Genomic DNA, 21,692 nt, shown 5'->3' with positions numbered 1-21,692 from the left:
ACATGTGGCTTATGAGCTGCGGTTGGGCCACCCCAGCTATAAGAAGTTGCTGCTAATGTATGTTTCTTTCACTTGGCGACTTTTCAGCCCTGAGAATCGTTATAAGAATTATCGTGATCTTTATGAGTTTTGTTACATCTTCTAAGGATTTACATATTCTGTTGTTTAAATGCCCTATCCCTAGGGGCAGAGGCAAGTGATAGTGTTGCTAGCAAGACGAATGGGAATTCTCAGTGTCCACCCAGCAGTGGCTGGAAAGTGTATATGGTAGTAGAGGCTTTACCCCAAGACTTCAGCAGAAATTTTTTTTCAGCCTCTAGCTCCCAGAAAACAAATCTTAAAAGTTAAAATACATCATTTCCCTTACTCTCCCTACAGGTCACAGCTGGCCAGTTTTCTTACTACAACCTCCATAAACAAAGTATCCTCATACAGTCTAGTTATCTGCCTAAAATCGCACAGGGGAAGGAGGACTACTCCTGCTTCACTCTTAAAGGACAAATATCCATCATTTTCTGCCTCTCTGAAGTATTTTTTTTCTCCTCTTCACAAAAGCTACATTTATTTAGTTTAATATGTACTTTAGTGGGAACATCTAGGTAAACATGTCCAAGGACAAACTTCTTCCTTCTCCCATGATCCTCAATTTTTCTGTGAATGTGAGCCTGAAAGGATACACATACAAGACACACAGGATAACCCAGACTACTGCCACTATGACTTATTCACATGATGGAGCTAAGGTACCAAGTAATGTACCAGAGACATTGGCAAGGTTTTTTTTTTCCACATTAACTTTCTTGGCCTTCCAGAAGTACTTTCAAGAATACCAAATTAAAGTCCTCTCTCTCAAACAATGCACATTGTATTGCCATTGTAAACAGGCCCCAGGCACAAGGGATGAGCCAACTGATCTTGGAAGCCGTGAAAGTCTTTTGTTAGCGCGCAGTTGGAAGCCTGTCTTTAAATGCTGATTGAATGAAAGCCAACACATATGGGAAGAGATGGAACTTTCAAATGGGACTTGTACTTCTAAGTCCTCTAAGTGCTTTTTAAAATCTTTGCCACGTTCCAAGGAGAATAGAAGCTTAATTCAGATAGGTTTCCACCTGGTGTGTGCAAAAGCTTTGAAACAGTGGTGAAAGTGATCCACTAGAACCCAGATTTTGAATCCTGGTACTGCTGAGGTTCTTCAACTTGTTCAAGAATTGCAGAGCAAGTGAATGGATTATCTTTTTTAATTTTGTATTTATTTATACAATACCATAAGCAACAGGGTATAGTACAGAAATATAAATCAAAATCCTTGAGTTGTAGCGATCTCAATCTAAATTAGACACAATGCAGTCACATAGCAATGCATGAGAAGGAAAGAATACAGCTTCTCTCTTAATTGGACAGCAAGAGAAACTCAAGGTTTATAACAAATAAAGATCAAATAGTTTGTTTTTGTTTTGTATGTATCTCCATAAATTCCAGTTCCCTTTTAGAATAATAGGGAACTCCTCCTGTCTTCCTTCAGACCATTTCTCAAGACCCATTTCTTCTGTGACATCAGCAAGTAATTAGCCAACTACTTAAGGATAGGTTGAGAGGGGCAATCAGAACTAGTTCATGTATACTTGTTTGTTTATATTAAAAAATATAAATGTATATAATATTTTGATTGTGTCCCTCCATACCCTTGCCATCTTCGATTGTAAATGCTGTAGCCAGGAACTGACTTCATAAGCATTTGTACAGAACAATGGGACCCTGATCTTAGGTTTATAGATTTTGATGTCAGAAGAGACCATTATGATCTTCTAGCCTGACTTCCTGCATAACAGGCTCAAGAAGCTCACCCAGTAATTCCTGCATCTAACCCATAACTTCTGTTTAGCTATAACATCTGAGTGGGGCGTCTAAGCACTACTGCAATAGAAATGAGACCTAAAAATAGGGGAGACAGTGGAAGTCTCTGACTCTGAAGTAAAGGGTAGCAGCTTCACTAGAAGTAATGAGTTACAAGAAGTGATTTACAGACTGAGGACATAAATGGAACGTTGCATTCCCATTATTACAGGACAGCATTAAAAACAATGAATTTAGGCCAGGAGAAGACAAAAGTAGCATTGAAATAGAAAAAATGACTGTTAAAATTGCACGGTGGTGGTCCCTGTTATCGTGTCTCAATGATTTCCAGTTCAGACATGTTTAGTTTAAAGTAAAAAGATTTTCTGTCAGTCCTACAAACTCAACCTGACTTCCGAGGGTCAAGGCAAGTTACTTCTTTCTTGTGTGTCCTCCCCAGTAACAACAGTTATGAAGGCCCAATTGTGCCCTTAATGACACCTGTGCAACCCCACAATCTCCAAATTATGCCCATAATGACACCTATGTATCCCCATTGCCTTCTGTGGGTTTGCGGAGGTGTACACATTTAGTAATTATTCTGTTGTTGAGTCAAGAAGGAATAGCGTCTAGTTTGGTGTCTCTTAACTGTGTTGGCTTTTCACTGTTAACAAATAAAAACAGAAATACTTAGATTTGTCAATAAAGTAAGTCAGTATGACTCTGAATCCACAAAAGATCCAATTTAGTGAGTAATATGATAGTGTTTTTCAGGGGTGCTGGAACAATTTATGTAGTGGGGGGTGCTGAGAGCCATCGAACCAAACTGTAAACCCTGTATATGATGGAAACCACTTCAGGCTAGCACCCCCAGCATCCTACTTCCAACACCTGTGCTGTTTTTGCATCATCAATTTTCAGAGTAAAATCACGCTAAGCTAGAAGTTGGTGGCAGAGTATGGCTTAGAAGAGGGGGCAGTAGGCATTGACAGAGATGTGGGCTACAAGTACTGAGATGTAGTCCAAAGCAGAATTCTACAGTGCTTTGAAGATGAGGAACGGAAATTGAATGTGATAGAGAAAAAGACAGGGAGCCATGAAAGACCTTGGAATAAGTGATCACAAGAGTCATCCGTAAAAGGTCAGAGAATCCAGGGTAGCCATCTTAATTGTTCCATAATACTTCTTGTGGACATGGCTTCAGGGTCTAATGAGCCGTTCAGTACTCTGTCCACTTATCTATCCGACAAGACATTCTTCATCAGGGCCTGTTAATAAGCTTGTCAGTACAAAGAGAAGAAACTCTCTCTTAGGTGGTCCTTTGCTGACCTCAGTGAATGTCAATGCTGAAGTCAACCAGCAAAGACTGCTGTTCATCTTGGGGAGGAAAAAGGGGGCTGGAGTATTTGCTCCATTATTTTTTTTTCTCCCTACTTCAGAATCAGATTTTTTTTTTTCCAGAAGAGTTTAGACAAATGCCTACACGCTGTGTCCCACAAGTGTCTTGTCTTAGCCTACTGGAAGGCTCATGACAGGACGGTTTTCTTTCCCAGATGCTGTCCCACTATCAAGATTATTTGAAGTAGATCAGTTTGTAAGAATTAAAGATTTTATCTCCACCCTATTGATGTGCACTTAAATATTATGGAAATTGGCCCTATATATATACACCATAGATAATTAAACTCAGAGACAAAATGTGGCTTCGTGTCTTATACTCTTGTTAGAATCTGTTCATGATTCTCAAGCCTATGAAGAAACTACATATAGGTGGCTAAACCCACATATCTCAAAAATGTGCCAGATTAAATGTACTCATTACAATAGCAACTGTTTCCTCTGTGTTGCGTTAAGAGATAATGTATTCCTAGGTCTATTTTTGCATACATTCTGTTATGTCCCAAGACTGCAACAAGGATAATTGAGCTTGTTGGTCTGTGGGTTATCCACTCTTGCTACTCTGCTATTCAACTGCTTCTTTCAACCCAGAGATCCAAGCTAGTGTAGAAAAAGAATACATTTTTATGTCCTGCAGATTTGTATTCTGCTGAGTCTTGTATGCTATTTTGCATCTACAAGTGTTAGATTTTTTTTGAGCCTGTTGATATCAACATTAATCACACAGCTGTAGAATTTATTGTAGATTAAATTATTCCAGCTAAATGTCTTTGTACAATTTCTATTCTTGCTATGTTTTTGACCTCATCCTTGCAGTAGGATGATCTGATTGCTTGTGACAGTTGAGCAAATATCATTCCTATTCAAAACAGTCCCTGCTATTTTGCATATACAGTGAGATGATATATTTAAAAGAACGTGCCACCCATTTTTCTCTGCAGTGTTTGAAAAGCTGAAATGGGAAAAAGCTGTTTTCATCCAGAGGAGACTCCAGGACTGAAATGTACTTAAACAATATATTCGTTAGCTGTAGATCTTGAGAGGGAGGGAGAATATACGTGTGCACACACACAAAGTTTAGAATGCAAACATGATTTGTTGCTGGCAGTTCTCGGAAAACTCTCAGGGAGATGATGATGATGAGCAAAAGTAATAGAATTATCATAACAATCAAAAGTCACAGCTGTTGTTTTGAACTTGTAAATAGTTTTTATTTTTTTCTTTTGGTATATGTTTGTAACTAACAAAAATAATAAGGTAGGTGCTGTGTTACCATCCTGGAACAAACTTTTGTGCAGACCGTTTTAATTACATTTAAAAATTGCCTTTTCTAACCTGGAAGGAGAACCTTCTGACCCCCTGGGAAATTAAAGCTCTTTCTGACAGCTCAATGGGTTGGTCCTCTATGTTGCCTCAGTGTTATCAATGAGCTCTTACTCTTTGAGCCTCCCAGACAATTCTCAATAACATTTGTTGCAGTATTACCTTCATATGTACACACAGACATACACATACATGCTCATCAATATGCAAAGAGTTCTGAAATTGTCAAATGTCATGGATATTTAAAAAATAAGCAAATGGGAATCTTGGGATCTGTAACTTTCATGACAGCTGTAGGAGAAGTCCATTCTTATCAGATTGTAACAGTTTAAAGTAGACCCCATTTTGGGCCTACACTCTGGACGGGACAAATATGAACAGTCAGTCGATTGTGCAGAGTTAAGTTCAACTCCATTGCACATTCGATTCAGTGAATGCTTCTGAAACAAGCTGTTGAGGACTTTCTAAGACCAGTGATATGTAGCAAGTTAAGGCATGGCCACCTTAGTTCCTGATTCTCCAGTGGCTAATTTGTTACCTCATAGAATAACAGGTAGCTGTTGACATAGATCTGGTCATTAAGGGCCAGTCCAGCTCTCACTGAAGTCAGTTGGAATTAGATGAGGTCCTAAGACTGCGATGCCAACCACCTTTATTATACTGGAGTACTATATTGACCCTCCTGTTATCCTGCAGTTAGATAAACAGTGGGCAGGTGATTGGGGTTAATATTCTTTTAGAATTGAATGGATGCAGAAAATTATCATGTATTATTATCGAATTGAATCTCACACCTTCATTATTTATTGCTAGTGGGAATCATGAGTAGAGTTGTTGGAAATATTAACAATGAAATCTGAAACCACACCAAATTAGCCTGGTTTCAGCATTTATTGAAACACAGAACTCAGTCCACATTTGTCATGTGTTTAAATTGCATGAACTTGCTTCTCACATCTAGAGTGATCCGTAGTTTTGCATGGAACCTGTGTCAAACTTAGCTTTATTGTGAAGTGTTATCATCTGAGGCTTTTAGATAAACAAAGGCCTGTTGCTTTTACAGTTTCACTTTTGCAACTTAATGCAGCTGAGCATAGCTTTTTTGCCTGCGGTCGGTGAGGCCCAGTGTATGAAACAGTAATAGGGATTGCCTCTAACTGTGGGACACAATATACATATTAGTTCAGGAATTTTAAAGTGGCATGGAATCATTTGCATAAGTCAAATTTTCTGAGACGTTAGTTTCATTATTTCCAATTCTGATGTTGATATTATACAGCAATTGAAGTATGAGCACACAGGTTAGTGTGCAACCTAGGTAAATGTACTGTGAGCACTTAATAAAGCTCGGTTGGGACATATATATGATTTTAAAAAACAAGTTGGTAAGTGCAACCAATCGTGAGCAGCCTAGGCTGTGTTACAATTCTAAACGGTACAGTATATTTACATTTTATGTCTACTTTACTTTTCTTTTAGCTGCAAGAGAATCAGTCTGGTTAGAAAAAGAAGAGAGGGCACGGCAGCATTATGAAAAACACCTGGAGGAACGCAAAAAGAAGTTAGAAGAACAGAGGCTAAAAGAAGAGAAAAGGCGAGCTGCAGTAGAGGAAAAACGAAAGCAGAGAATAGAAGAGGACAAGGTAAGAGGGCATTCCATAGAGTCTTTCAGACAACTTGCTCTCCACTAGATGATGATAGCAACAAATTGACCAATATGTCATTTAAAAATTAGCAATAGGGTTGGAATGTGAGTCAAGGTTAACGTAGGGTACGTTGCAAAAGGAAGGCTTTTTTAACTTAACTTTTTTTTTAGCTGTGTCTGCACTGATACAACTTTTTATGGGTCCCTCTACAAAACTGATCTCCCCAGTCTAATAATATGTGTGTTTAAAATACATCTGTGGCAAGGCACAGCAGAGCCAAAACTGACCTGAAAATCAAAATTTAAAACCCTGTAGAAAAATGAATTGTGGTACCTGTAGTATTGATAGTAGGTTGCTAGTGATTCAGTTTAACCATAGTTAAATACTAAGTGCCTAATTCAGAAACTGTCAGGAATGTGAGAGAGAGGGTGACCAGACAGCAAATGTGAAAAATCAGGACAGGGGTCGGGGGGGTAATAGGATCCTATATAAGAAAAAGACCCAAAAATCGGGACTGTCCCTATAAAATCGGGACATCTGGTCACCCTAGTGAGAGAATACAGTAAGTGTAGATTTAATAATAAATTTGTTTCCCCTTAACTGCATGATGAATGAGCTGGTAGCTACTTGCTGTGTGACCCATGGGCAAGTGAGCTCACCTCTCTGCTTTCCCTCCCACCTTTTGCTTGTCTTGTCCATGTAGAATATGTCTACTGCAATCAGAGGTGTGATTGCAGCTCATACGGGTGTTCCTGGGCTAGCTTTTATCTAGCTAGAATGACTAAAGATAGCAGAGAAGATGTGGCAGCACAGGCTGTACAAACGAGCCCAAGCCCTGGGTTGCTTGACAACACTGGGGTTCATGCCACTGCCTCTTCACTGCTATTTTTATCTGCATAATCTAGACTACAGCTAGCGGAAGTATGCCTACCTGAGCGGCAATCAAAGCTCCGGTTGCAGCATAGACATCCACTTAGATTGTAAGAAATTCAGAACAGGGCCTCTCTCATGTACACAAGAGGGCACCAGTTTCAGTTAGGAGCTACTGTTATGCAAATAATATGCGCATTGTTACTGGTCTCAAGCAGGCCTCCTATTTTCACAGTTACATTTTTGTAATTACCATAAAGCCCTGCTTTGACGTTAGCTCAGTTCTTTGAGTGGAATTCTCACGAAGCATTGCCTATCAATTTGCATTTGACTCCAAGATGACCAGTACATTTTGTCCAGGTGGAAGTCAGTGTGCAGTGTGATGCGAATATTCTTTAAAAACCCAGCAGCATCCAAACATATTCATACATTCTCCTGTTGTGCTGCAGGAACGACATGAAGCTGTTGTACGCCGTACAATCGAGAGGAGCCAGAAGCCCAAACAAAAGCAAAACAGGTGGTCCTGGGGAGGACCCATTCATAGAAGCAGCAGCATTAATAATACAGGTAAAGGGGGAGATCCAGTTTCTCATCCAAGCTCCCGGTCTGTATGATATACTTTGTTCCCATAAAGAAGAAGATAATGCAGTGTTAATTAGTTCAAGTTCTTTATTCGTGATCCTAGCATTGTTTTGAAGACGGGCATGTTTTTTTAACTCTCTGCTTGGCTAAGAGGGAGCAAGGGGAAATTCAGCTAAAGCTTAAACATCACTGAGGAATTGACTAACCCTGTAACTCCATCTATATCTAAAACTGCTCACTTCTGCTGCTTTGCTAGTGTTTGTGTGCACTTATGTGTGTGTGCATGCGCTGTGTCACTAATCAAATACAAGTTACTGTTTGGAAGTGTTAGGTACCATAGGACAACAAGAGAAAACTATTTTAAGAATTTCTGGTGGAAATTACAAAATACTAATTTTAAGCTGAAAATACAAATAGGAAGGGAAAATGTTCTTTGAAACCTGCTGTGTTATATTTAGTACCTTAGTTGGCAAAACAGGAACACTGAAACTTTGGTGGATATTGAGAAATTGGAAGTGGGCAAAACATAAAATGTAACAAGTTATAGGTTGAAGATCTATCGCATAACTGTCTTCTCTAAATGAAACTGCATTTACTGATTAATAATGTGTATGTACCCTGTTACGGTATGCCTCAAACTGAAGAAGAGAATTCAGATGTGTCCTTGATGGATTTTTGCACCAGAAAATGGTGGATATATATTAGAAATCTATTCTCCCTTTAATGCATACACTTTAAGTATTGCATTCTTTTATCTAGAAGGAAATAATGTGTTTACCAATCTGGTCACCAAAAAAGGACAAGAAATAGTCCGATTACATCTATTTTATTGTACTGTAAAATTCAGTGAACAGTTATTTTTCCATAAAATGTTCCTCTTCTCGCTTTGCTTATCTTTGTATAACTCATTTGCTTTTTATTTTTCTTTATTTTGAAAAATCATTTGTCTTGCATTCTGTCCGTAGGTTATTTTGTTGAATCATCATTCACCTTTCTCGATTTAGCAGGCCTGGAGCACCACTTCAGATCTCTGGGTGGTGCTAGAAAACCCGGTACATAAATCTCTGTGGTTTGTTGATTCCTCCACGTGTAGCTAGCTCCTCAAGAAATAGGACTAGTAACTACTTGATGACCTCTAAACCAACATCACTTAGAGACAGTGCATGCTTAACATCATACTACATAGACTAGAACAGTTGTTAGCCCCCAGTGGGTTTTTTTTTAAGTACAGAGAAGTATTACTAGCTGACTTAAAGGATTTGGCACAATTCACTAAACTACTATATACAGTGTACAGTATATTGTATCATGTTGGTTTGGGTTAAATTTTACAAAGAATATTAACCATTTAAAAATGATCTTCTGGAATTCAATGAGATCTAATTTGAGTGCATATTTTGGGTGCTATTTTGGCTTTGTTTTACCTTTTGCATACCATATGTGACAGATATTTATTTATATTTATTCTGCATCTCTTCTCAGCAGCAAGTCAGTTGCATTGGCTGCAATTTTTGCTCAAATAATGTTTTTAAACATGTTACCACAACTCTAGCCAACAAATGGTGATTGGCCTATTCTATGTTGACAGGTTTTGTATGCAACTGACATTCACACAGAATTCTTCCAATTGAATAGCATCCATTGAAGAATAGTCTTCATGGACTGCATGGATTTATGAGGGCTGGATGGCAGGACTGATTTAAGAGAGACTTTCTCGAGTAGATGCTCTTTCTGCTATTGTTTCTCATCTCCAAAATGCTTCTTATGCTTTCTTTACACATCCTCTGTGGCAGCTACATGTGTACGCTGTTGGTGTAACGGCATATACTGTGTTCTCACATGACCAGAACAAGATATTAGGTCTTAGTTCTCCACTGCACCCATGCATAGAGATTGCTATTGGAGAGCTGCCAAGGAACATAGGAATTGCCATACTAGATCAGACTCAATGCCCATTAAGTCCAGTATCCTGTCTCCAATACTGACTAGCAACAAGTGCTTTGGAGGAAGGTGCAAGAAACCCCACAGTAGGCAGATGTGGGGTAATCTGCCCCCCATGAAGGTTTCATCCTATTCCCAGTGGTTAGAGTGTCTTAAACTCTGAAACGTGAGGTTTTATCCTTTCCAATAATCTTTCAGTTAGCACTAACGATTCTAACTCTGGATATTTTTGTTATCCATGTGAACATCCAGACCCTCTTTGAAACCTGCTGAGATTATATAAAGCAAAAGATAAAACCAATTGCTCTGTGGCAGTGGATGAAAAATCAAATTAAAAAAAAATCCTTTTCCCTTTCATCCCCAAGGCCTGTCCTCTATACTCCACCACTGGTATGAGGAACTCCTACATTAATGGTTAGTGGAGATTTTCATGCAAAACCAGTTTGTCCACAACAACTATGTTTACATATATGTGAGTGGTAACATGCATATCGAATGTTGATGTACTCAGTATAATGAAAGCATTACTCAAGCGTAGATAATCTCTGAGAAAATGTCCTCTTAAGTATTGTCAAGGTTATTTAGACATATAGACCTTGATTCAGCAAAGCAATTAAGGACCTGTTAAACTCTCATTGACTTCGACTGGAAATCATTATGTACTAAGGCCTAGATTTTTAAAGGTATTTAGGCATTACTACATTCAGCATTGCAACACCTAGCTGACTTTGGAGCCTAAGTCTCATTTTCAGAAGGGATTTAGGGCGAGTGAGGTAATATCTTTTATTGGAGCAATTTCTGTTGGTGAGAGAAACAAGCTGTCGAGCTACACAGAGCTCTTCTTCAGGTCCGTGTAGCTCGAAAGCTTCTCTCTCACCAACAGAAGTTGGCCCAATAAAAGATATTACCTCCCCCACCTTGTGTCTCTAGTATCCTGGAACTGACATGGCTACAACAACACTTCATTGACTGTCAATGGGATTTTGGTTCCTAAGTGCCTAAATCCCTTTTGAAAATGAGACCTAGGCTCCTGAATTGGTTAGGTATTGCAACACTGAGTGCAGCAGTGCCTAAATACCTTTAAAATCTGGGTCTAAGTGCTTTGCAGCCTAATGATGAACTCATAGGCACCGAGTTTCTAATCTGCCTGGGGGTGCTCCCCACGGCTCTGCACAGGCCCTGCCCCCACTCCATCCCTTCCACCCAAGGCCCTACCCCACCCTGCTTCTTCCCACCCCTGCTGCCACCCCCACCCCTTTCCTGCCTCTTCCTGCCCCGTCTCTTCCCGCCCAGTTCCGCCCCCGAGCGCGCTGTGCCCTCACTCCTGCCTACTTCCCCCCCCAGCGCCTCCTGATGCCGCAAAACAGCTGATCCGTGGCAGGCAGTAGGCGCTGGGACAGAGTTGGAGGCGCTGATTGGCAGGCCTGCCAGTGGGCAGGAAGCGCTGGGGGGAGGGAAAGGCATTGATAGGGGGCTGCCAATCGGTGCTCAGCACCCGCCATATTTTTCCCGTGGGTGCTCCGGCCCCGGCGCATCCACGGACTTTGTGCCTATGGATGAACTTAAATACATGCTTAAAGTGCTTTGGTGAATTGGGGCCATAAGTCTAAGCAAGAGCGGAACTGAGTTTCTGCTGTTCTTGTGAGTAATTGTCAGTTTCCCAAACAAAAATCTACCTTGGAAGAGATTTAATTTATGCACTCATTTTCCCAAAAAATATTTTGGAGCAGAGAATGCCTATACATTGCTTTTTTTTTTGTCCTAGTTCCTCATTTTCTTCTGCTATTGCCAACCTCTTTGGATTGTGTGCAGTCACTTTTTCAGTACTCTTGAAATATCTATCACATTCTTAGCAGGATGGGAATGCTGACTTTGCATCACTTGAACAGGAGGGTGATGCTGCATTCTGAAAGCCACAAAGCATAAAGAAAGGCAAAATAAAGCCCTTTGGTGTCCTATACAAAGCATGTGTATTACAAATATTTTTTAGTCTTCTACATAACATTTATTTTCTTTGTCTATTAAATCACATGCAGTTTAGGACTGACTAGCTTTGTCTTTGAACAGTGTAGGTGGAAAAATCACTTTCTCTGATATGGAGTATACTACCTATACAGAACCCTTTGGCTTTTAGCCTTATCTTTGAATTCTTCTTGTGCCCACCCTCATTTGTCTTGTGTGCTAGCTTTCTTCCTCCTTTACTTTATCTTCTATTTTTATATGTTCTGGATATTGATCTCCTGGTTCACAACAGTACCCGGCTGAATATCATCTGTGATTCAAGTGATGCTAAGGACTTTCTTGCCTTTATAACATGGTCTTGAAAAGATGGACCAGAGCATTAAATATGATACAGATTCCCTGTAATTTTCCATTTCATCTGAGCCTAGAGCAAAACCTATCTGCAAGTGCAGTGAAGTGAACATTAAAATCTCATCTTGTTTATTAGCTGCCCATTCAGATTTTCCATTTGAAACCTTGGATCACAGCTTGATTGATTGAAAAACATCCAGGATATCGGTTTATTTACCTGCAATTTAAATTAAATAGTCTTGTGCCAAGTCTTTAAGTCATCTGTAAAATGTCCACTGAGAAGTCCTTTCTATTTTTAAAGTTTTAGTCATAGAGCAGAAATTCTCTAGTCCTATATTCTCCTCCCGTTAGTGTGCTAGGAAGTTGCATTATTGCATGTGGGCTGTCAATTAGCATTATCTCCATTTGTTTTAGATCCAGACAGGCGGTCTGTTTCAACAATGAACCTCTCGAAACATGTTGATCCAGTCATTAACAAGCGGCTCTCCTCTTCATCTGCAACATTACTAAATTCTCCAGACAGAGGTACAGTTGAAAGAAAGAAAGAGAGAGAGAGAAAAGTACTCTTTATTGATTCATTGTTTTTAACAATCTCTGCAATACAGTAAGCATTTGTAGTCATTTTCTGCACTCTATTTAAAGAGGAATGAAAAGACTTCAAATGGTTGAAAGAAGTAAATGAATATTCTCTTTGCAAGAAGAACTATATTTTTAAAAGATCAGAACTTGCCTGAACGATTTCATTTAGCAAGTGATAAAAGCAGTGCTTCTGTCAGGTTTTTAGTAAATGAGTGGCAGCTACAGAAACAACACATCTCTCCATAGCGCATGTAACCATTTTATTTTTATACATTTATTTACGTTGAGTCATGCTGCCCTTTTTGCTTTTCATTTGTACTTTGGTTCCAATTCTTGAACTTCTGGAAACATGTTTCACAAAGCTTTTGAGTAGTTAGTACATTCATGTTGCTGATTTATTTTAAATTTAACTAAGCAGTTAGATATGACTCATACAATGTCTGTTTATTGATTTTCTATGTTCCTTTAGCTTTAGAAGGTTGCTCTGTTGGAAGAAATGCCTTGATATTTTCAGATCTGCAAACAAGATTAACAATCAGACTTTTAATCAACAGCACAACATGCAATATTAAATTGTGAGAATTTATAAGACAAAGTTCATCTTAAATGAGTTTTATAAAATAAGTTATTTTGATAACTTCATGTGAAAAGAAATGGACCAAGCTTTTTGACAAAATGTTTTATAAGGGATCATTTCCCTTTCCCAGCAAAGGACAGAAGGGACGTCCTGCATTTCATCCCAAATTTGAATTGTTGTATATGAGCGCAGAATATATATATAAAATATATAGATATTTTAAAGAATACAGTTTTAGTTATATCGTGAAACTGATTGGAAAGCCTCATTATCTTTATCTCTTTAACAAAATGTCCTGCAATGAGTGCATATTTGTATGCATGATTCTGTATATAACGTCTGTTTGTTTCTATATGTTTAATACTACACACCATATTGATAAGATTTTAGGGCAATAGCAGTAAACTCTTTCCTGTTGGTTAAAATAATAGCTGAGGTTGCTGATTTGGGGGGAAGTATGTCATAGTTTTAGGAAATTATGTAACTCCAGAACAATAGTTTCTTCCAACAGCTATTGAAACCCGGTCAGTATTAATTTCATTATCCTTTCAGATTTTTTGCATTTACTGTTGCCGTTCTTTACAAGTGATGGCTCTGTTTTGTAGGGTGTTGTTGAGGGGTTATGACAAAACAGTGGCAGTAGTGGAATGTGCATGATGATTATGTGGAATATTGCCCACTGCGCCTGTGGTCACAACCGATTGTATGGGTTTGTGGATAATAGAGCATATTCATTTCAGTCATCTATCTACTTTTCGACTCGGTCTTAATGTTTTAAAAAGATTGAAAAGGCTAATACATTCTTTTCAGTGGTGATTTTATATATAGTGCCACTGACAGGCTGGATAACGAGGCTACAGGACTGTGCAGAGATGTAGTACTTTTGCAAAAGTTAGGACTAAGCTATATTATCCTCATTAATAAATTATTAAAATAAAGGAAACAAGACTCTTCAAAAAGTGAGTTTTCACAGGACTATCCAGACTTCTGATTGAGGTTTGTACAGTCCTTTGAGAATACGAAGAACTGTACATAGTAGTTGCCATAACCCCCTCCCCACAGCATTTACCAACAGCTCCCACCTGGTGTTATCTCAGATATGACTTTCCTGTGCTAAGTATAAGGCAATACTGCTGTATCTCTGATACCACTGTGTGTTGTTGGCAAGCTGCTGGTAAATGTTGACTTTCCATTCGGAACCAGTACAAGTGCCAAGTATTACTGTTACTTCAGGATTTTCTTAAGGCACATGGTTTTTAGGCCTCATATCTATTTCTCAATGAACCTGTGATCAGCAGGTGCCTTTTATAAATGTGTTTGTGTGGTGTTGCGTGCCCTATAGTATACAGTACATTCAGGGCCAGCTTTAGGGCGATTCAGCCGATTCCCCGGAATCGGGCCCCATGCCCCTAAAAGGGCCCTGCAACGTCCCGAAGGAGCTGCCACCGAAGTCTCGCCGCTGTCTTTGGCAGCAGCTCAATCACTGCCACGGAGGAAGGACCCTCCGCCGAAGTGCCGCCGAAGGCACCGGCAGCCAATTGAGCTGCCGCCGAAGTCCCGGCACTGTCGGCTGCGGCAGCTCAATCGTTGCCGCTGTCTTCGGCGGCATTTCGGTGGAGGGTCCTTCCTCCGCAGCAGCGATTGAGCTGCCGCCGAAGACAGTGGCAGGACTTCGGCGGCAGCTCCTTTGAATCGGGCCCCGCGGTGCTTAAAGCCGGCCCTGAGTACATTACCCCAGTGTGGAGACATTTCACCTAATAAATCCTCCAGGCAAGAAGGTGTAGTGCTTCAGGGCTCAGGTGTGAATACTAGAGTCCTTGGAATCACAGATTCAAATCTCTTCAGGGCTGACAAAGCCTTTCATCCTATCAAGCTAGTCTAATAAGTACCATCCCATGCAGTTTATTGCATAGGGTCTTCTAGCTAAAACCCTAAACAGTGAGGCAGTGTTTGCTCTGCCTGAACACTAAAAGAGCCGTAGCAGTTTTCATTAAAATAGGGCTTAGCCCTTATGCCCTTCGCCAACACTTACGGATGTGCTCAGAGGACAGGGCAACACTGGCGTCCTGTATAAGTCTCTTTAAATTTGATTTTGAAAAAAGTGAGTGAATGTTCCACTAGTGCCTGCTAGCAGGTACGCAGGGCATTGGCTCCACCCTAAGCTAGCTGAGCCCCTAACTTTAGAGTCACGGAGTGGCCTCTCCAGTTAGCTCTTAAGAAAGGCTCTTAAAAGAACTGTGCTGTGCAAGAGAAAGAAGAGGCTTCTTCATCATCTTCCTCAGTGCACCCAGGCAGATTTTGCCCTTATCCTAAGCATGATGCCTGGAACTGGAGTATGATGAGCTTATCGTAGGTGGCTTATATCTGCCACCAAGGACATGACTTCTGTTACGTAGGGTACGTCTACACTTACCTCCGGGTCCGATGGCAGGCAATCGATGTTCTGGGATCGATTTATCGCGTCTTGTCTAGACGCGATAAATCGATCCCGGAAGTGCTCGCCGTCGACGCCGGTACTCCAGCTCGGCGAGAGGAGTACGCGGCATCGACGGGGAGCCTGCCTGCAGCGTCTGGACCCGCGGTAAGTTCGGACTAAGGTACTTCGAATTCAGCTACGTTATTAACGTAGCTGAATTTGCGTACCTTAGTCCGAAGTGGGGGGGTAGTGTGGACCAGGCTGTAGTATCTTTTAAATGGTTGAAGAACAGGGGACTTTTCAGTTCATACTAAGAAAAAGGTTTTCATTAATGAACATTTAACTTTGCCCATAAGTCTTTTTTAAATAATTTATTCATTCCCTTTCAAGTTCAGCATTATTGTGCAGCTTTTTATTACAGTTTTAAAACTAGTCAGGCAGCTAAAATGGGTTTCAAACTGTACTTTCTTGTTTGTTATAAAGGTTCAGCTGTTTAAATCCCTGCAACTAAACATGAATAATTAACATAATTCAAACAAGGGAGTCGATGCAAGAGACATTTAAGAAAATTAGATAGTGTTCTTCAAGGAAAACGTCATTAACTGGATGTTATTTTAGGTTCCGTGGAAGTTACACATTCTTTGCTTTGCAAGGCCATTCTCTCTGAAATTGTTTTTCTTCAAAATAAAAAGAACCCAACATTTATAGGGTGGATTCATTTAAATCAAGGTGATTTAAAACCACCAAGTGGAAAACCTCAATTTAAGTAATTAATTTTAATCAACTTTTCCATTTGCACTTCAGTTATTTTCTAAAGAAAGGTGCATTCTCATTGGTGGATATAACCATTAAAACATGTTGATTTACAAGTAACAGAGTCTTTAAACTAAATTTGATACCAGAGATGCTTAAGAAAATTGCATCTTTTTTGCTACCTAGGAGGGTACACTAGAACTGTATACATTTATTTAAGCAATTATGTAGCTTAATAGTTTGATTCTTATTAATTGTACATTCTTGGTATGTTAGAAAATGGTGAATGATAAATTTACTGTATAATTAATTTTTGCACATGATTTGTGTCAAGCTGCATTAGGATGTTAACTGGAATTACATTAAACACACAAAACAGCATATCACATTTATTTTTATTAAAACAACCTTACATGTTTTGGATACATAAACTTCTCTAATCAAAACATGTTTCATATTTACAACTAAATGATTTATTAAACTGAGGGATTAACTAATTGTTTCAGGTCAGCCTGGGAAAATTTTCAAATGTGCCTAAGTGAAAGTGACTGGAGCTTAAGTTCCAACTTGCCTGACTCTCTTGAAAATGAGAAAACAGTCTCCCAAGTCACTTAGGGTGACCTATTGTGCCATATTTATACAGCTTAATCTCAATAATTAGATGTTTTCTCCCTGATTCAGATTTTGTATGTAGAAAAGCAGACTTTAACTCAAAGTTTTTGATAGAGACTCACAGATTCAGCATATTTATATTTGATTTAAATGATTTAAAAGATTATAAGTTTAGGCCTTAACATATTTTTTATCAAGTTCAGATTTCATTTTAAACGGGTTTATTTTTTAAATGAAAAACATGATTTAAATAAAATTAAAAAATCATTTAATCAAAACATCTGATTTAAAATTAAAAATCCCATGCTTTAATTTTTTTTAATAGATTTTGATCCACTCTGAACATGTATTTGTCTTAAAAATCATGAGCTGTAAAAAAATCTCATGATGCTGTGGGGCCTGACGTCTGCTTTTTTGAACGTTTGGGGTTGGCAGTACAGGTCATCAGTTTTTCAATAAAAGAAATGGAAGAATTGGAAAGGTTTATGCTTCCGAACTTCATCTTGGATACACCCATGAAGAGGCCTCTCTTCTTGTTTTCTTTGCCCCCCAAATAATTGTTTTGAAAGTCTTGAAATAAAAAGTTGCTTATGCTTTACGCAAGAGGTGGCTAACCTTTGACACTCCCTCCCCCCCGAGGATGCATTGGCAACTTGCCAGGAGACCAAAGACCACATCTGGTTTTGCATAAAATTGAGTTGATTACATCTACCCTCTCTTCTAATTTGGAGGTGCAACCTGTGTAGATTACAGGTCTGAACAGTTAAAATGCCTTCTTAGTGTATGCGCAAGGTGCCTCACGTGACGTGTGACCAGGATTCATAACTGAATTTGATCCGCTGGTTGGATCATTAGCTTCCCCAGCTTGGCCCGGGTACTGATCAGGAGTACACTGCGATGTGAACGCTGATCCATGCCCCCGCGGTATTGTACTGCATGCTGGGACCTGTAGTATCCAGGACCACATCTCTGCATTAAAGAAGAAGGTGGCTGCAGGTCTCTTTTTGCAGCTCCATGAGCCACATTAGGCCCAGAGGCCACAGTTTAGTTGGCCGCTCCAGCTAAACTTTTTACCCTAATGGCTTTCATAGAAGCTATGAATATAAATAATTTCAATATGAGATTAACCTAGGCTGCAAAGTTCCGGAGAGTTTTAGTGCAGGTTTCTGGTTTACACCCATCAGAGACATTTGGAGGAGGTTTCAGAACCAAGGTCCAATTTTTAAATATTCACACTATTTAAATAGAAAAAAGTGCCAATCTAGTTTGCTCAGCCTTTTTTAATGCTGGCAGAAGCTCAGTTTATGTTAAATGGGATCTTGAGACTTAATTTATCTAGAGCAGTGGTTCCCAAACTTGTTCTGCCGCTTGTGCAGGGAAAGCCCCTGGCAGGCCGGGCTGGTTTATTTACCTGCCGCATCCGCAGGTTCGGCCGATCGCGGCTCCCAGTGGCTGCAGTTCGCTGCTCCAGACCAATGGGAGCTGCTGGAAGCGGCGTGGGCTGAGGGACGTATTGACTGCTGCTTCCAGCAGCGATCGGCCGAACCTGCGGACGCAGTAGGTAAACAAACCGGCCCAGCCCACCAGGGGCTTTCCCTGCACAAGCAGCGGAACAAGTTTGGGAACCACTGATCTAGAGAAACTCTGCAAAGCACTGCCAAAAATGGTTGGTTCACTTCTTCCTAGTCCCTACTTGTGATCAGGTTAAAATTACTCCTCTCTTAAAACTTCATCACAAAGATGTTAATTAAAGGGTAGCATGGCGGTAGATTGCAAATATTCTTCCTTTCTGCTTGTTATGGTGTTGAAAGTTCATCGTTGTTGCTTGCCTTCCAAGCCGGTTCATTGTCGCTAATTACCCTGTAAATGGCTGGAACTACTGGTTTTTGGTTGTTGTTTTTTCCTATGGTGGTACAGCCAGTGTTTATTTGACTTATAATTTTGGTGGTAAACACAAATATTTGGTTCCTTTGTGCAGAAACGTGTTCTGAAATGCATTTGGGGGAGGGGAGTCTGTATTCTCTGATTGATTAAGGGATGAGAGAGTTCTACATGCAGCTCCCCAATGCAGTGATGGGAGAATAAATCTGTGGGTCTCCACATACTCAAAAGACTTTGATTACAACATGGCCTCATGAGTGAGTGGGCATGTTATGTGTTTTTATTTGTCAATATGTATGTAGCAGGGCTGCCTTACCTGGTCTGGGCTCAGGCTAGCCACTGTCTCAGTTCCATGGGCCCATCCCCTCCCCAGCATCTCCACCATGTGCAAGCGTGCTGGCCTGTCTCCCCAGCCCAGGGAGGACTGATGCTCTGCTGCAAATCTTTCAAGCCCTTCCTGCAGGACACAGTTTTTGTTAATTCAAACCAAAGTCAACAAAGTATCACAAAACTCCCTACCAAAGCAGGCTGTCAGGATCCAGAGGCCTTTTACTCTGCTCCAGTGCTACCCTACAGGAGCCAAACTCCTTCCCACAGCCCCATCAACTGAATCTTCTCAGCCTTTTTATTCGGAACACCTGAGCCCTTCTCGGATTGGTCTGATAATGAAACAGGGGTGGCTAGTCCCAGACGCCCTGGCCTATAAAGGGGCAGACCACTTTGTTACAGTGTGTGTGTGCGCTTTTCACTATGGATTCTTAGGTCCCAATCCTACAAAAGCTTACCACTGAGTGTAATGTTTGTGTGTGTAGCCCTGTTGAGATCAACAGGACTACACATGGTAGTAGTAAGTACTATACTTGAAAGTAAGTGCTCATCAGGAGTAGGTCCCGATTTTGTGTCTAGTACTTGTTCTTCTGACCACGTGAGTGCCCTTTGCGTTGACATAATAGTCTGTGGGATTTTGCTCAGATTTAATTATGGTGACAATATTTCGTTAGCCTCAACTTTTAAACTCCCTCAAACTTGTACTTTGCTAGCATGCAATTAATCAAACTCAATTTCTAAAGATTAAGAGACCGTGAACAAATCCCTGGTCTTGCATAGTAGCTAAAATAATGGACACACAGAACATACAGGCTCAGAGGGGAAACAAAATGATTTTCTGCCCTTCAGTTTAATAATTATGTTCTATGGTTTATTCCTCATTGTCGAGATGCAAGCTTAATGATAACTAGTGTACGTTAATGGAGACCTCTTTAGAGTATTTTGTACTTTGTGTAATCTGTGCAAGCCTCGAAATAGTTCCATTAATCGAAAAGAGCTTTTGCAGTAGTTCATTATGTAAGGGCACTTATGCAAACAGCCTGCTGTTTTTGTGAGACCTATATTTCTATAGTGGTGCCACTTTTGTGTTAGCAGAATTCAGGCGAGCAGCTTTGGGTACAAAAAATCAGTGCTTGAGGGCAGCTGAGGAAATTAAACTCTCGTAGGATAATACTTATTATTAAGATCAGCCCCTCTTTTCATGGGACCCGGAGCAAAGTGGATTAAGAGTAGTTCAGGGTTTTAATTAATAATGTTGACCCTCTACATTTAAAAAAATACCTCAGTCTCCAGTGTAAGTCTGTCAATTGGTTACCATTTTAGAGACCAGGCCTAATGAATTCAAGTTGCAATCTTGCTTGCTACCCCTAAAACCAAATTATGGTGAATGGATGTTTTAGATGCAATAAAACCTGACATTACTTGCAGTGTTAAGATGATTATGATTTATTGATCAGTAGTCTCCAGTGTATATGTAATAACTTCTGATATGCCCATCACTGCAGTATCTGGTCTCTGTATACATGATTAAGGGAAACGTGGTCCCATTTGAGAGTGGACCAAAGAGATTTTTGAGAAGTGCTAGGGGCCTAACCAGAAAATCCTTTTGTAAGGATTATGACGGTATTCTCTCTGTTCTAGCTAGCAAACGACACATTTTTTCTAATATGATTGACAGGCTTCCCTCTTTTTTTTAATGTATATGTAATTGCTCGTGTCTAGAAAAGTATGGGAACAAAAAACACGTGTTAAAATCTATGTACAGTAGTTGGGGATAGGAACAAAATATTAGGACTTGGTAGTAGTTTAGCATATTATGTCAGCAAAATAACGAAAAAGAAGTGCAAAGAGAGTAAATGTTTAAAATTTACAGATAGAAGCAGTAAAGTGGGTTATGACTAAAATATACAAGTGACCTATGTGTTCTTAATATCTGAATCATAATTTGAAGATGCCCCTCTATGGCTGGGTGCAGTATTTTGAGGCGTCTTCTGCAGTGTATGGTGATTTGTAGAAAGAGTCTGATCTAACCTCTTGCTTCTATGGTGCATATTCAGCTCGCCGTCTAAATCTCAGTGCATTGGAGAAGAGCATTGTTAACAGACTGCTGATGCCCACACATTCATTCCTGGCCAGAAGTAAAAGCACAGCTGCCTTGTCTGGAGATTCAGGTAAACCTAAAAGGGTGAACGCCTAATGTTTTATCACAGCTGTTCCTTTCAAAAATTCTTTTATTTATTTACGTTTCTCCAGAAGCACTCCAGGTTTGTATAGAGTGAGCTAGAATGGCTCCTACAAAAGCATAGAAGTTCTCGGTATGCCTTTCTTTTTCTCTCCCGCTCTTTATCTTAATCTATCTCTAGTATCTTTACCAGTGCAACAAAGAAAACACCCATAGGACAGCAAGCAGCACATCATAGTCCACTATAGTATGAGGACCCAATGCAGCAAACACGATAGCCCGGTGTATGTTGCTAGAGCTGCTATATACTGCCCCTGCTACAAAAAGGGAATTCTGTACCATTGTATTTATTTTCCAATGTAGAGCATATTACCCATTTTTAAAAAAATCTGGTAGACTGAATATATGACACGAGTGACTTGATTTTTTCAAACTATTTGCTTTATTTTGTGTTTTAAA

The 21,692-nt window shown here is 39.9% G+C and overlaps 1 protein-coding gene across 1 annotated transcript in view; it reads left to right on the top strand.

Annotated features, from left to right (window-relative positions):
• MAP7 (microtubule associated protein 7) overlaps positions 1 to 21,692 on the top strand; it is a 187,082-nt gene that overhangs the window by 130,591 nt on the left and 34,799 nt on the right. Inside the window, exons 4-8 of the mRNA XM_065401434.1 lie at positions 6,034 to 6,197; positions 7,520 to 7,637; positions 8,618 to 8,704; positions 12,321 to 12,431; positions 21,109 to 21,222. Of these exons, the coding sequence (XP_065257506.1) occupies positions 6,034 to 6,197; positions 7,520 to 7,637; positions 8,618 to 8,704; positions 12,321 to 12,431; positions 21,109 to 21,222 (594 nt within the window). The remainder of the gene's footprint in view (positions 1 to 6,033; positions 6,198 to 7,519; positions 7,638 to 8,617; positions 8,705 to 12,320; positions 12,432 to 21,108; positions 21,223 to 21,692) is intronic.

This window comes from Emys orbicularis, chromosome 3 (genome assembly GCF_028017835.1).
Source record: "Emys orbicularis isolate rEmyOrb1 chromosome 3, rEmyOrb1.hap1, whole genome shotgun sequence".
In the NCBI taxonomy this organism is placed as follows: Eukaryota; Metazoa; Chordata; order Testudines; family Emydidae; genus Emys; species Emys orbicularis.
Note: the sequence above shows the minus strand (reverse complement) of the source record. Positions and strands in the feature narration are given on the sequence as shown.